Here is a 16,878-nt window from a genome sequence, read left to right as displayed (position 1 = left end):
ACCACGCATTAGCGCTAACTGCATTATGATAGCCTATCATGATAATTTTTTTTAACGCACCGCACACACAACGGGTGATTCCAATCTGTGCGTTGTGATGTGTTACAACACCATGTGTAGGAATGCATTTGCAAGGTGCAATGGGATGCCATTCTAAACAAATGGCATTATAATACACAGTCATTTGTGTGTTAAGCTAGCATGACGTTAAATTGTGTGATTTACTGTGTGTTACAGCAATGCACAGATGTGAATCCTGCTAGAATTGGAGTCTGTCGTTGCTGAACTCCTTTTTAAATTGCTACTTACCTGGATTTTTCTGGGATCAGTAACATACCAATTAACTTTGAAAGTACTAAAACAAGGTAAAAATCATGTTCAGTCACCCCCCCCCCCCCTTTTTTTCCCCCTGTTTTCCTCCTGCTTTTCTGACTTTGCCTTGCTTTTTTCTGATGGTATAATAATGTTATCTACCATGTATAAAATTCACGCAGAGTACAGAGACTCTCTAGCACCTGGTATTCCAAGTCCGTGTTTTCTACATATACTGTATATGTTTTCTATTTTTCTTGCTTGCGATGGCTTGTATAGTATCAAACTATTAGACTGGGTTCACACCATTGTGAATTGGATGTGGGATCTCCACATCCAACTACCAATAGCAGGAGATTTTGACCGTCTGTCTAAGGAGCCGGTTCACATATCTCCGCAGCAGGTCCAGTGCGTTTTGCAGAAAAACGCTGTGCGTCTTTTGGACCATTTCAGGTCTGAATTCAGCCCAAAAATTTGGGCTGAAATTGGACCTGAAATAGTGAACCAGCACGCACCGGACCCCTGTGAGCCACATGTGGCTCATATGTGAACTGAGCCTTGTTGAATGTGTTCCAGTCTAGCACTGCCATAAATGTGGTTTCTGTATTTACCAAGTGCTGTTCTAAAATAAAATATTTGAAACAAAAAAAAAAAAAAATCATGTTCAGGAGGGGTCAAAGGCAACATATATATATATATATATATATATTTTTTTTTTTTTTCTTTGGTACAGGTTTCTTTTAACGAACTGATAAAATTATTTATAACAAGCTGATGTCTTTTTTGTCTAAAAAGGTAAAAGGCATTTTAATGGCATAGTTTCTGTTACCTGTACAGATGATTTACACGGGGGTTTACACCAAGTGAATTCATCCAGTTCCTGAATGTCCTTTCTTCTCTTGTCTCACCTTGACAATAAAATAAATAGAAGTTGAGCATAAGCTTATAAAATGGTAGTAATTCTATTTTGTCATCCAAAAATGATAATATATTATCATAGCTATGTGGAAAAAGCTTATTCTGTGCAAAATCAGATATTATAGCAGATATAAAAACACAAATAAATGCAGTTATGTATTCACTAAATATTATTTTCATTACATGTGATTGCATGTATTTTCAAATGCAAATAACACAGGTAGCTGCATTTGTATTGATATCAGCTATGTTGTATCTACATGTGCAGACAGGGAATATGTTGACAAAAGGAGCCAGCAGAAGGAACCAAAAGAGGACATCGTCAGTATGTTTCTATTCCTTCAAATTAGCAGGCTGGAGGGCATTTTGGCTATTGTCAAAACAAGCTATGTTACTGCTGGAGTGGAATTTGGGATCTGGTGAGAGTGTTTGGATCACAAAGTGACTGCCCAGTTAAAGATTTTGTTGCAGGGAAAACAACTCCTATAAATTTCAATTATGTAATTAATAGCTTGTCTGGAGTTCAGCTTTAGGGATTTTGTAAATACTGGCTATAAACAACAAGCACAAATAAAATTACAGGTTTTGGACATCAAAACTAAAAAAAAAAAAATGTAATTGAAGTATTCGTACTCTAGGATTTTCTATAAAATTGTTGCTAGGGATACCTTCAATTAAGCTCCAGTCAATATCTTGGTTTTCTGGCTTTTGTAAGGCTGGGTATTTGTTAAACAGGTTGGCAATGAAAGCCAAGTTAAGCTTTGGGTTTCCACGTACAACATCTGTTGCTGTGACGAACTGGCGACAGCCCAGCTGGTCTGCTTGTACCAGCATGCATTCTGCCCTCTTCAGGTCTTCTTTTTCCTGTTAATAGTGATAGAGATGAAATAAGCACTACAGTAGTACGTTTTTAAAATGCCTGGATGATGGTGGTACATGTTTATTCTGCCTTGTATTTTTATAGATATTTAAATATATAAATGTATGGCTAGTTCATACATGTGACTGTTATTGTAACTGACATATGTCAAGAAATGGCTTTCCTGCCTATAAACTTTGTGCATATTACTCAAAATAACTTTTGCTAGTCAGAAAAAAGTGAATGCTGAGGAAGGCATAAAAAGTCCATTCTACATATACCGGTTTACATTTCTAAATATCCGGTGTAAAATTCAGCCCTTAAATTTTTATTATTTTGGCAAAACTCTATGTATAAAAACAAGACAAAATTTACAGAGCAAATGGCCATATAGAGATAATTAAAGGTATACTGTATGCTGAAAAATATCTGCTTTGTCTGGATAGTACTCAGGAGCACAGTGAGCATGCTATGTCATACTCTTATTAATATAATAAATATTAAAACCTGCACATAAGGAAAGCAAGGTACTATACATCTATAGTATGTTCTGATCATAATTAAAACCTAATATCAATACTTCAAGATCTTTGTTTATTAGCGATAAACATTTTTACCCTGAGTCCGGTCAGATCAATGTCAATTGCAGGAATGCCCTCTTCATTTCCTTTTGGAGCAATCTGACTAAGCAAGTTGTAATAAGCTCTGGAGTCCTATGGTGGAAGCAAACAAAATGATATCACTTATCAATACAATATGAAAAAAACAAACAGACAAACACTAGAACTTGAGAAGTGGCTTGGAAGCCAAATATATTATAGTTGGTTATGTAATTTCATTTTGTATTTAACTGCATTGTAGCGGGTGCTTGATCATATGCATAAAGCCAGACAGATCTTTTTAGTTTATCTGTGGGACTCCAAATTTGGATAGATCTTTGTTGCTGCCCTTGCTTGTCCTGACCTCACTTGAACGCTGCCTGTCCTGACTGAGCTGTGCTTCCTGACTGCATTTTTTTCTCCTAGCTCCATTTTGTGTCTGTCTATTTCCCTGACTACATCAGGGACACATCACAGGCCCCAGAAGACTGCGAGACCGTTCACAAAGCGCTGTGTGGCTGGCGCATGCGCAGTAGGAAACCGGCTGTGAAGCCACAAGGCTTCACTGCTGGTTTTCCTTACTTAAAATGCTGGAACCTACACCCGAAGCCAATTCAAGAATCAGCTCGGATGACAGGTAAGTGTCCTTATATTAACCACTTGCCGACTGCCCGCCGTCGTTATACGTCGGGTGTTTGAATTGGAGTATCGTTGTTATGGCAGCAGCTAGCTGTCATAACCCCGGTATCCACTTCTTCAGCGGGTGGTCGGCTTTCAGATAAAAGTGGTCTCAGCGGCGGGTTCGCCACCAATTCACTTTTATCGGTGGCAGAAGAGGGGCACCCCCACCCGCCACGCTCCGGTGCCCTCCGCCGTTTACCAGAGCCACCGGAAGCGGCTTAGGCGATCGGATACTTCTCCCTGTGTGGTATGGAGCTGAGTGAGGGGAAGATGGCCCCCACTCGGCCCCATACCATTGCAGGGAGGACATCAAAACATCACTTCTGCCCATAGCTCCTAAAGGGACATTTTTATTTATTTTTTTTCAAATGACATTTATATTTTTATTTTTTTTTATTGCATTTTAGTGTAAATATGAGATCTGAGGTCTTTTTGATCCCAGATCTCATATTTAAGAGGTCCTGTCATGCTTTTTTTCTATTACAAGGGATGTTTACATTCCTTGTAATATGAATAAAAGTGACACTTTTTTTTTTTTTAAAGAACAGTGTAAAAATAAAGAATAAAAAGTTAAAAAAATTAAAAAAATAAAAATTTTAACGCTCCCCGTCCTGCCGAGCTTGCGTGCAGAAGCGAACGCATACGTGAGTAGCGCCCGCATGTGTAAACGGTGTTCAAACCACACTTTTGTATCACCATGATCGTTAGAGCGAGAGCAATAATTTTAGTCCTGGACCTCTGTAACTCAAAACATACAACCTGTAGATTTTTTTAAACATCGCCTACGGAGATTTTTCAAGAGTAAAAGTTTGTCGCCATTCCACGAGCGTGCTCAATTTTGAAGCATGACATGTTGGGTATCAATTTACTCGGCGTAACATCATTTTCACAATATAAAAAAAAAATTAGGCTAACTTTACTATTAATTCAAAAACGTGTATTTTTTGCAAAAAAGTGCGCTTGTAAAACCGCTGCATATATATATAATGTTTTTGGGTTTTAAGTAATTTTCTAGCAAAAAAACCTGTTTTAAACTTGTAAACACCAAATCTCAAAACGAGGCTCTGTCCTTAAGTGGTTAAACGTCAACAGCTACAGTATTTGTAGCTGATGACATTTAATTTTTAGGGGGAGCCTGGAGCTCTTTTTTAACTGGCAATTGCGCGGTCATGCAACACTGTACCCAAATGAAATGTATATCAATTTTTTCGCACAAATAGAGCTTTCTTTTGGAGGTATTTGATCATCACTGGGTTTTTTATATTTCATTATATAAACAAAAAAAAGACAGAAAATTTTGAAAAAAAAACACTATATTTTTACTTTCTGCTATAAAACATATTCACTAAAATAAAAAATCATACATTTCTTTTTAAATGTAGGCCAAAATGTATTCAGCTACATGTCTTTGGTAAAAAAAAATTCCAATAAGTGTATATTAATTGGTATGAAAATCATAGCATTTACAAAATGATGGTATGTGATCAGCGACTTATAGTGAGACTGCTATAGTGCGGGGGGCAATCTCACATTAACTGACACTTTGTGGGAATTGACTAACTGCCACTGACATCTCCAGTGACACTAATACAGGGATCAATGCTAATAATATACACTGTCATTGTACTAATGACACTGGCTGGCAAGGAGCAATCAAGGGGTTAATTGTGTGCCTAACAATGTGAAATGTGTGTAATATGTACTGCTTTTTACTACAGATCGATTTGTTTCAAACAAAGTAATCTTTCCCTCTGTACAGAGCCTTATGTTGATTGTCAACACAGGACTCTGGGCTGTGATTCAACACAGCCAAACATGAGGTTCCGACCATGAATTATTGACCGGGATCTGCTGACAAACTCCGGCTGTGTAAAATTACAGGGGAGTAGGCGGGCAGGTGTGTATACAAGCACCCGAAATACGGAAACAGGCAGCAACGTACGGGTATGTCGATGTGCCATGTACTGTGACGGGTTTGCAAGCAGTTAAATTACATAATATAATTTCATCCATATCCACTTTATATTAATGTGATTCTATTTAAATAAATTATTTAGGTAATTATCACATCAGGCTGTTGTGGCTAATGTTGAAAATGGCTTATGGGAAAAGCTAGGTACACATCATGTTAAAAAAAATATATTAATCATTAGGAAAAATTAAATATTTGCTTTACAGAAACATCAATATTATATTCAGGCATACAGTTCCCCAGTCACCCCTATCTCCTGTCAACATTGTTTTTAATAACCCCAAATATGTATTTTTACAGTGCATAGCAACTTTCTACTGTAAGTTACAAATAGTTTGTAAATGAACAGTAATGTAAATATTGTATACCAAGTTCCATATTATTGCATCCTTCAGCCTCTTGCATGTTAGTAATAAATTATGCACTTATCCGTGAATGTAGAAAAATCTTTATAGACTTAAAGTGGAATTGAACTCAAAAGGTGAAGATTTGCTATTTTATAGTAAACATTTAAAGATATTAGTTGTGCTAAGATTTACCTTTTTCCTGAACGATGGCATTGCACTTATTGTGCAATCAGAATCATAGCTACAAATCAAATTACATCTAAGGCACTGCTGCCAGTAACTGTCAGTATTACAAGATTTAGAATGAGATTAAGACCGGGTTCACACTATTGCGGATTGGATGCAGTATCTCTGCATCCAATTCGCAATAGCAGGAGATTGTGTCCGGCTCTCTATGCAGCCTGTTCACATATCTCTGATGCAGCTCCGGTGCGAATTTGCACAGAGCCCTGTGCGTCTTTTGGTCCATTTGAGGTCCAAATTCAGCCCAAAATTTGAGCTGAAATCGGACCTGAAGCGGTGAACCAGGACGAACAGGACGCCTGCTGTGGGCCGCATCAGCATTAGGTGTGAACCGAGCCTTATGCCACACGGTCGGACTTTCCGATGGAATAAGTGCGATTGGAGCTTGTTGTCGGAAATTTCGACCAGGCTATAAATATTTCCCACAACAAAATCCGTTTGCGTAAATTCCGACCGTGTGTGGACAATTCCAATGCACAAAGTGCCATGCATGCTCAGAATTAATTAAGAGACGAAAGCTATTGGCTACTGCCCCGTTTATAGTCCTGACGTACGTGTTTTACGTCACCGTATTCAGAACGATCGGCTTTTCCAACAACTTTGTGCGACTGTGTGTATGCAAGACAAGTTTGAGCCAACATCCGTAGGAAAAAATCCATGGATTTTGTTGTCAGAATGCCCGATCGATGTCCGATCGTGTGTACAGGGCATTAGTATTGTTTCCTCTGTTAACTGTTTACCTTGCTTGAGATTAAGCCATACATGAGGACCTGCAGTACAAGGAACTTCCTTTTTCTGCCTCATTCATTCTTTGGATCTTCTTGCAACTCTACCACTGTTTTTTGAATATTCCAACACCAGTCAACAGAGCTGAGCACAGACATGAGGAAGCAAAGCTCGGCCTCTACACAGATGGCCACCTTCACGCAGAGACATAGTGCTGAACGAGGCACGGTATGTGAGTGATGGGGAAAAGATCGACAGCAGGGAGACCACAGGTAATACTGGTAACTTGTTGTTTGCTCTCTGCTTTCCGTTTTTTTTGGGGCACAACTTACAGATTTGTGGTTCTTTTTATGCCTATTGTCAATTAACTATCCCAAACACTAGATGTTGTATGATGGTAGGTGGCTATATGTTTAATGGAATTGGCAATATGGCTTATATGTCTTGAGCTGAAATTTCATATCATGAAAAGACATTCAAACGTGCCAATCAGTATTTCCTTCTAATTGACTGGCTTTCTGACAAAATTGCCATGGCAAGCTGTTTGTTTGTTTTAGTATTAGACATGGTTTAAAATAACTAAATCTGTTGCTATAATCTACCCAGGATATCTATGATGTTTTTATTATAATCGTCTATTCTAGGTTATTATTTCAGCACTATCAACATCTGGACAGAATAAGGAAATTGCGGAAGGAACTGTAAACAGAACTTCACAAGTATCCTGCCCCTTAAAGGACTAGTCTACATAAAAAACTGGTTTCAGTTTTGGAAAATACTATACCAGGGTGAAATTGTTCACAGCCTAACTTAATAAATCTGTCAAGGGCTCCAAAGGCAACATTCCCTGGCTGGAATTCACAGCTCGGTGTTAAGCCTGGTACACACTAGTAGTTTTTTTTAATTTGACCCAGCAGGCTGAACAAAAAAAAAAACTGAAGAGCTCAAGGAGGTGCCGCTGTACTAGCAATCTGATGTTAGTACAGTGATCTCCCCTGCTAAGCTACTGTATTGTGTTCTGACAGGGGAATTGCACCCCATCCTGATAATCAGACGCTTATCGGCTGACCTTTTTCAGTCATACCCCTTCTGTCGGACCGGCTGCTGTACACACGGGCTGAATGTCGGGCGGTTTCTATTGAACCAGCCGATGCAGCCTGATATTCCGCTCCTGTGTGTACTAGGCTTTACTTTTATATGAAGTTTCACTTCTCTGTCATAAAATAATAAAGAATTCTGGAACAGAGGTGAAGACTCAAGTGATAGTAACCAGAGACCTTGTGTGCAGAGATATCTCTACAATCCAGAGGGATATAAGAAACCAACTGGTCATACAATAAACCACTATATATGTATATTGGTTGTATTCAGTGGTTTGCCATTGCTGAAGGTTTGCAATCACTCTGAATCTCTTCCCCATATGTATAACCTGATGGGCAGAGTTCCACAAACCTTAATGTCTGAGCTAAAGTTATTGATTTTGTTGCATCCAGCATTTTCCAAATGGTAATTAGCCCATCTCAGGAGCAATTCTTCTGGGGAAAGCTTCATGAGATCCTCTAGGCTTTCTCCTTCTCGTAACAGGGCAATCAAAGCTATACAGGAAAGAGGATAGAAAATTCTTTACACAACAGTAGTTGCACTGTATGAAAATATTTACACATTATCAAACACCTTATTAAGGCAGATCAAAATAGGCACCATTCAGAAATGATTTTTGGGTGACAAGTAAAGATAATGCTCTGGTCAAAAACTAGGCACTGCACATTGCCAGTCTGCATTAGTATCTTTGTAATATGTTTGCTGCAGGGCACAACTTGGAGCCTTCAAAACATAGGCACATTGCAGTACAAGAATTCCAGATTTCATAAACTTGGGAAATGAAGAACTCCTCATGCATCTCATGATGGGACATCTTTCAGTAGGTTGTTGAAACTCTGCATGGCAATGTGGAAAGTTTTCAGGGCCTTCCTCTGCTCTGACTGTTCAAGATCAAGATTTGCATCCTGCAAAATGCCCAGTTTGGGGCTTCCATATAGGCCTTCAGCAGCATACTTAAAAGTAAGATATAGATTGGCACGATGTGGTGCCAAGTTTCCATTTATGGCATTATCTGTAAAGGTCAACAGTGTTAAAAGATGAACTTTACAGATGTAAACATTAAATCTTCCATGCTACTTCATATAAGGCTAACTGTAGCCAATTACTAAAATAAACAGCTCCTTAGATATTATAGTATCTCATTTCACAGCTTCATGCTTAACTAGCCCTTTAGTAGGACAGAAATATATAACAATATATATATATTCATATATATGGTGGTTGGCAGATAGCTTTGATCCATTGCCAAAGTTTTACTATTGAAATTGGTTGAAACTGCTAATAAAAACTGCTATAAGTATGGCCACAAAATGCATGTGTTCGCAGAAACAGTTGCACAATTATCATGTAAAATGTTGTATTCTAGTAATATCATAATGCATATACTGCTAGTATTTGGTAGATTAAATCGCCTTTTTATTTCCATTTTCCATGTAGACCAATCTGTTAAGTAAGTAGGATGGTGGTAGAATTTGGCACAAACTATGGCACAAGCATACTGTATATGCTTACAGTAGTCACCTTATTCCTATGACTTACATCTTCCTAAAACAGTTGCTGAAACAGAATGCTATCATAACATGTACAGTTCAAGAAGCACAAAATTTCTTATGGTATTGGTCATATAAGAGGAATACAAGTGACTAACGGACCCTTTTATTGAAAGCTGTTATTCATATTGAAAAATAGGAAGAAACTGTGTTATCAGCAAGAGGTCAAGGCAGTGTGATCACTTACTCTGATTATTAGTTCAGAGGGTCAGGCACTGACAAAGTAAGTAAATCTAATGGGTAAGCGTGCATTGTTATAATCATTTTACAGAATATTCTTGTACAAGTTTAGTAAGGACTAGCAAGACATCACCTGCTCTCTAAAGGATGGGGAGCATGTGTCTTAGATTGTAAGCACCTTGAGGTGAATGTACAGTATATAAAGAGCTGCACAAATTATTGGGGCTATAAATACATTTCTGTAATAATGCACTAATCCATTGCTTCTACAGCTGTCTTGTAACATCCAGCTACCCACCTTCCAACAAACATCCTTTGAGCCTCCAACAATAACACTCACTGCACAAAGGCTTACAACTACCACAATACAAAATGAACCAGGAACATATTCATACCTTCATTTCTGCTCAGCTCAATGTCGGCAAACAGCCCAATCTTGATAACCTGCCACAGTAGTCCCAGCACCAAGTATGGTTTCCCTTCCTTCAAGTCTTCAGCACCAATGTTTACTACATGACACCCAATAGCAGAGGCTGAATTGAGCGCTAGATTTAAATTTTCCTGTAGGAAGAAAAATGTAAAAAAATTTCCACCAATATACTATATATTGTTACTAAATTTACAGCTTGAAAACATACACAGGTTGAATACTAAAGGAGAATAGACTGCGCACTTTGCAAGTGCAGTTGGACTCATTTTCCCCAGAGCTTAGTGAATGTGGCGAAGCTTCACGTTGTAAAAAATACCTGATCAGGTACAAGGAAAAGAAAACAAAGAGCATTTTTGCTTGCACATCATTGGGTAATAAAAATCAGCAGAGCTACACCACATTCACTAAGCTCTGGGGAAAATGAATGCAACTAAACTTTTCTTTAGTAAATGAACCCCTCAGTGTTTAGTATATTCAAACAATTCTCTATAAAATGTTTTTAAATAACTTCTGAACTGTGTGGGTTTGGGTTTGGATTGGTGTGTGTGTGTGTGTGTGGGGGGGGGGGTTACAGAAATGTTTGTACAATGATCCCATTCATGGGAAGATATAAATGCATTGTGCCATTGATTTTTACATCTGATCATTTTGGTATCCCATCCGGATATTCATTGAGTGAGTTGCTTAGCCATACACTGGCTGAATGTTGGCTTTGTTAATTTATCTGGAAAAAAAGTAATACCTTTGTGGTATTAGTTAAAGAGGTATTAAACCTAAAACCATTTATTTAATATATTGCAGCTTAGCAATCATTAGATGCTGCTAAAGCCTGTTATAAAAACCCTTTATTGGGTAACCATAGGCATATGTAGTGCCTCACAGGAAATATTTATTGAAGCTGTTTAGCAATGGAAGAGTATTTTCTTTCTACATTTTAGTGAGAACTAAAGGAATTTTATGTTTAAAAAATATGTTTTTGGTTCTTTTTAAGTCAGGTATATGAAATATTGCATTCTCAAGCTTATCTAAAGCCAAAAACAAATATTTAATATAGTGTAGATTATCAATCCTTAAATTTAGTGGTTGCATTAATTCTCTTTTTTTAGGCTTTTTTCCTTTATTTTCATCTAGAGGTCCTACCAGTAATACACTTCCTGTCTAAAGGCCCATACACACAATTGGACTTTGTACAAACTTTCCCGTGGATTTTTGTAGAAAGGGCGTAGGCCGTAAACTACTTAAGCACACACATGGCAGGACTTTTTCAGCCAACTTTCACCAAATCACGTGGTTTTTTAGCTCTTTACCGCCACCATTTGGTCAACTTCCGTATTGTTGTCTGATCTTTGGCATTGGTTCTGAGCATGCGTGTTTGTACAGTAGGTGACCTGCGAACCTGCGTCGTGGGAGCCAGCTCGCTCATCAGGAAAGGAAAAATTTGTTTTTTCCTTTCGTGATGAGCGACAAGCATTGCCGACAGGTGTTTGGTATGAATCATGAGGGGGAACTCCACACCAAATTTTAAATAAAAAACTGGCATGGGTTCCCCTCCAAGGGCATACCAGGCCCTTAGGTCTGGTATGGATTATAAGGGGAACCCCCTACACCGAAAAAACAGTGTGAAGGTCCCCCCCAATATCCATACCAGACCCTTATCTGAGCACGCAGCCCGGTCGGTCAGGAAAGGGGGTGGGGACGAGCAAGCGCCCCCCCCTCCCGAAACCTACCAGGCCGCATGCCCTCAACATAGGGAGTGGGTGCTTTGGGGCAGGGGGCGCCCTGCGCCCCCCCCCACCCCAAAGCACCTTGTCCCCATCTTGATGAGGACAAGGGCCTCTTCCCGACAACCCTGGCCGTTGGTTGTCGGGGTCTGCGGACGGAGGGCTTATCGGAATCTGGGAGCCCCCTTTAATAATGGGCCCCCAGATCCCGGCCCCCCCACCCTATGTGAATGAGTATGGGGTACATCGTATTCTTACTCATTCACCTGAGGAAAAAAGTGTCAATAAAAAAACACACTAGACAGGTTTTTAAAGTAACTTATTAGGCAGCTCCGGGGGTCTTCTTCCAACTTCAGGGGGTCTCTTCCGACTTCCCCGCTCTCTCTGGCCTCTTCTCCAGGTCACCGGTTCTTCTCCCGCTCTCCGGTTCTTCTGCCTGGCTCCTCTGCTATCTTCTGCTGCTCTTTTGCTAGCAGTGGCCCGGTTTTCTCCGTCGTCTTGTTCCCTCTTCTCTTCTTCCGATGTTGACATGACACTCTCTCCTGCTGTAATGCCGTGTGCGAGATGACATCACAGTCCTGGGGCATGATGGGACTGTGACGTCATAAGGGGCGGTGACATCAACCGGTGACCACGCCTCATGCCTATATAAGTCGTTGCGCACCTCGCACACGGCATTACAGTGAGAGAGAGCGTCATGTCAACATCGGAAGAAGAAAAGAGGGAACAAGATGACGGAGAAGACCAGGCCACCGCTAGCAAAAGAGCAGCAAAAGAGCAAAAGATAGCGGAGGAGCCCGGCAGAAGAACCGGAGAGTGGGAGAAAAAACGGAGACCTGGAGAAGAGGCCAGAGAGCGGGAGAAGAGGGCGGAGAGCAGGAGAAGAACCGGACACGGGAGAAGAGGCCAGAGAGAGCAGAGAAGTCAGAAGAGACCCCCGAAGTCGGAAGAAGACCCCCGGAGCTGCCTAATAAATTACTTTAAAAACTTGTCTAGTGTTTTTTTCCCCAGGTGAATGAGTAGGATGCATTAAAGTGAAAAAACATGAGGGTTTACAACCCCTTTAACAATTAATGGCACTGCTGTTTATCTGCTAAAGGGCAGCACATTTCTGTGGTGTCAGGAAAGCGATTGTGCATGTGTACCGACACACACAAATGTGAACGCAGGCTAAATGTCCCAGTTACATTGGTGGTCAGTTTAAATCTTCTCATAACACTGATGGGTGGTATAATTGCTCCTAATAGATTGGTGTCGGTGTAGAAATCCCTCTTTATATTGGTGGGTAACGTAAAATCCCCTGTTACATGGTGGTCAATGCAAATTTCCCCTCACTATGGTGGTCAGTGTAAATCCCCCCTCACATTGGTGGTAATTGTAAATTCCCCTTTACATTGGTGGTCAGTGTACAATCCAACACTATATACTTGCCAAAGATTTCCAGATTTGCTCTACATGATTTAGAATTTGCCACAGTGTACTGCCTCCTAACTAATCCCCCCACCACTGCCACTGATCCCATCAACCCCCCAGCATTGCCACTGATCACAGACCCCCCCCCCCCAGCATTCCACTGATCCAAGAAAGTCCTAGGATCCCTAGGAGGTTTCGGTCTGTTGATGGGTCCCCTCACCTCCCCAGTCCATGGTGTACAGGCAGTGAGGAGATGATGTGCTGTAACCTTTAGCGACCAATGAGGTTCGCCATCACTGGCCTAGGCTATAAGAAGATTGCCAAGACCCTGATACTGAGCTGCAGCACAGTGGCCAAGACCATACAGCGGTTTAACAGGACAGGTTCCAAATGAGTGCTGCCAGCATTGCTGCAGAGGTTGGAGGGGTGGGGGGTCAGCCTGTCAGTGCTCAGACCATACGCTGCAGATTGCATCAAATTGGTCTGCATGGCTGTTGTCCCAGAAGGAAGCCTCTTCTAAAGATGATGCACAAGAAAGCCTGTAAACAGTTTGCTGAAGACAAGCAGATTAAGGACATGGATTACTGGAACCATGTCCTGTGGTCTGATGAGACCAAGATAAACGTATTTGATTCAGATGGTGTCAAGCGTGTGTGGCGGCAACCAGGTGAGGAGTACAAAGACAAGTGTGTCTTGCCTACAGTCAAGCATGGTGATGGGAATGTCATGGTCTGGGGCTGTATGAGTGCTGCCGGCACTGGGGAGCTACAGTTCATTGAGGGAACCATGAATGCCAACATGTACTGTGACATACTGAAGCAGAGCATGATCCCCTCTCTCTGGAGACTGGGCTGCAGAACATTATTCCAACATAACCACCCCAAACACACCTCCAAGACAACCACTGCCTTGCTAAAGAAGCTGAGGGTAAAGGTGATGGACTGGCCAAGCATGTCTCCAGACCTAAACCCTGTTGAGCATCTGTGAGGCATCCTCAAGCGGAAGGTGAAGGAGCACAAGGTCTCTAACATTCACCAGCTCTGTGATGTCGTCATGGAGAAGTGGAAGAGGGCTCCAGTGGCAACCTGTGAAGCTCTGGTGAACTCCATGCCCAAAAGGGTTAAGGCAGTGCTGGAAAATAATGGTGGCCACACAAAATATTGACACTTTGGGCCCAATTTGGACATTTTCACTTAGGGGTGTACTCACCTATGTTGCCAGCTGTTTAGACATTAATGGCTGTGTATTGAGCTATTTTGAGCAGACAGCAAATTTACACAGATATACAAGCTGTACACTCACTACTTTACATTGTAGCAAAGTGTCATTTCTTCAGTCTTGTCACATGAAAATATATAATAAAATATTTACAAAAATGTGAGGGGTGTACTCACTTTACAGTATGTGTGTGTGTATGTATATATATATATATATATATATATATATATATACATACACAGTATGTGTGTGTGTATGTATATATATATATATATATATATATATATATATATATATATATATATATATATATATATATATTATGTTTTATTTCACATACATTTTACATTTTTAGGTGAAAATGAAAATATTTATTCTAATTAATTTAAAATAATACAACTCATTGTATGAAAATATGTACATTCAAACATATGCTTTCATGTGGGCAAAAAATTGCAAAGGAGCTCATAGCAAAAAATTAATTAAAATTAGTTTATACCTGGATGGTGAAAGGAGTTAACTTCTTCTTGTTGATTGCTCTTTCATCAATGGTATCCGGCACAGAGAGATTGATCATTTTACTGAAAAACAAATTCGATTTTAACCTTTATGCTAGCATTTGCTTTCCAGCTTTGCTCTTTTGTGACTTTTTTTTATAGTCCATGGTTGTGACCCTTTATAGGGAAAGTACATACATGAAGGGAGGGAGATATAGATGTAAAAGAATTAGAGAAATGACTGTGCCAAACCCATGCAAAGAAAGAGCTGTTGACACTAATGCCGTGTACACACGGGGGGGAGGGGGACTTTTCGACCGGACTGGGGACAATCCGACCGTGTGTGGGCTTCATCGGACCTGCAGCAGACTTTTTCGGTCAAAAATCAGACGGACTTTAGATTTGGAACATGTTTCAAATCTTTCTGACGGACTCGAGTCCGGTCGAAAAAATCCGCTCGTCTGTATGCTAGTTCAACGAACGAAAACCGACGCTAGGGCAGCTATTGGCTACTGGCTATCAACTTCCTTATTTTAGTCCGGTAATACGTCATCACATACAAATCTGTCGAACTTTGGTGTGATCGTGTGTAGGCAAGTCCGTTCGAAAGTCTGTCGGAAGTCCGTCAAAAGTCCATCGAAAGTCCGTCGGAAAGACCGTCAGACTTTTGATGCCGAAAAGTCCGCCCGTGTGTACACGGGATAAGACAAAGTCCCAACCAAATGTGAAAAAACAAGTGTAGCGCTAAGTATAAAACAACACAACAGCAATGGGCTGAAATTGTTAATATGTGAAACCTGTAAACATGTAATAGAGACATGTAAATTACAAACAAAAATGTTCACATGTGCAAAAAAGGCAAATCAGTGAAATACAGTGAAAAATAAAGTTCAAATGGAAATACTCAAAATGAATAAACTTCCTAAGAAGTGTGTCCATCAAATAAATGACTTATAAGTCCTTATAGAGATGGTGATGGTGCAACAAAGTGAATCAGGCTGTGAGACTGTGGCAACAAGGAGGTCTTCTATTAAATAGATGAGGTGGGTACTCTTATCCGATAAGGTGGACACACTTGCCAGCGGCAGTGGGAGAATCAGGCTCATTTAGGCCGAAAGCCTCGAGATTGAGAGTTGTACCGATGCAAGTGTGGCTCGGATGCAAAAGATGGTAACTCCAAACGGGTTAGGTCCACTCTTTGGCTCTATCAGTTGAATCGAAGGCCCAGGATTCAGATGCCTCTCCAGACAAAATAGGATTACCGCCCAATGAGAGCTGTCTGGAGGCCGTGGTAGGTGAAGGCTCAACCAAACCAGGATGCAAAAAGGAAAACAATGGAGAGGCTCCATATGGTGCAGGTCAGGCAGGTCCCACAGTCTCACACCTTGATTCACTTTGTTGCACCATCACCATCTCTATAGAGGACTTATAAGTCATTTATTTAATGGACACACTCCTTAGGAAGTTTATTTTGAGTATTTCCATTTAAACTTTATTTTTTTCATCTTCACTGATTTGCACTTTTTTGCATATTTTTTTTTTTTTTTTTGCAGATCTATATCGTACCTCATTTTTTTTTTTTTTTATTTAAATAATCTTTATTCAATTTTTCAAAATGTATAAAAAGAGGTTTTTTCTCATTACTTTTTAACAACAATTCTTAAATACACCTTGTACAAAACCTTTTTTTTAAATAATAACAAAAAAAACATTACTGTCCATTTTCCCCCTCCCCCGCCCCCCAACCATCCCCATCTTTATCCCCATATCCTCCCCCCTATCTTACCCTCATTCCTACCATGTCTTCCTATTACTTAATATCGTACATCCATTACCTTATCTCTTCCTACATCCGTTTTACATGGGATAACCCATTTCCTCTAGCCAAGGCAACCAAATTTTTTTAAATTCCTTTAAATTCCCTCTCCTTGCATATACTACCTTTTCCTTCCATATTGTTTCCGTTACTGTTTTAAACCAGTCTTCTTTGGAGGGAGGTTTCTCTGCCTGCCATCTCTGCGCTATTAATTTCTTTGCCTGGAACAGGCACCTTACCACTGCTTTATTTTTAATGTTCCCCAACCTCTCCCCCACACCCATAATACACAGTT

General features: G+C 40.1%; 1 protein-coding gene across 1 annotated transcript in view; it reads right to left on the bottom strand.

Moving 5' to 3' along the window:
• Nucleotides 1–16,878, bottom strand: part of LCP1 (lymphocyte cytosolic protein 1) — a 75,839-nt gene that overhangs the window by 22,144 nt on the left and 36,817 nt on the right. The window contains exons 6-11 of the mRNA XM_073614146.1: nucleotides 14,770–14,851; nucleotides 9,884–10,049; nucleotides 8,110–8,252; nucleotides 2,707–2,802; nucleotides 1,899–2,094; nucleotides 1,142–1,220 (exon numbers count right to left, since the gene is read on the bottom strand). Of these exons, the coding sequence (XP_073470247.1) occupies nucleotides 1,142–1,220; nucleotides 1,899–2,094; nucleotides 2,707–2,802; nucleotides 8,110–8,252; nucleotides 9,884–10,049; nucleotides 14,770–14,851 (762 nt within the window). The remainder of the gene's footprint in view (nucleotides 1–1,141; nucleotides 1,221–1,898; nucleotides 2,095–2,706; nucleotides 2,803–8,109; nucleotides 8,253–9,883; nucleotides 10,050–14,769; nucleotides 14,852–16,878) is intronic.

This window comes from Aquarana catesbeiana, linkage group LG02 (genome assembly GCF_042186555.1).
Source record: "Aquarana catesbeiana isolate 2022-GZ linkage group LG02, ASM4218655v1, whole genome shotgun sequence".
Lineage (NCBI taxonomy): Eukaryota > Metazoa > Chordata > Amphibia > Anura > Ranidae > Aquarana > Aquarana catesbeiana.
The sequence above is the reverse complement of the archived record's forward strand: the minus strand, read 5'-3'. Positions and strand labels throughout refer to the sequence as shown.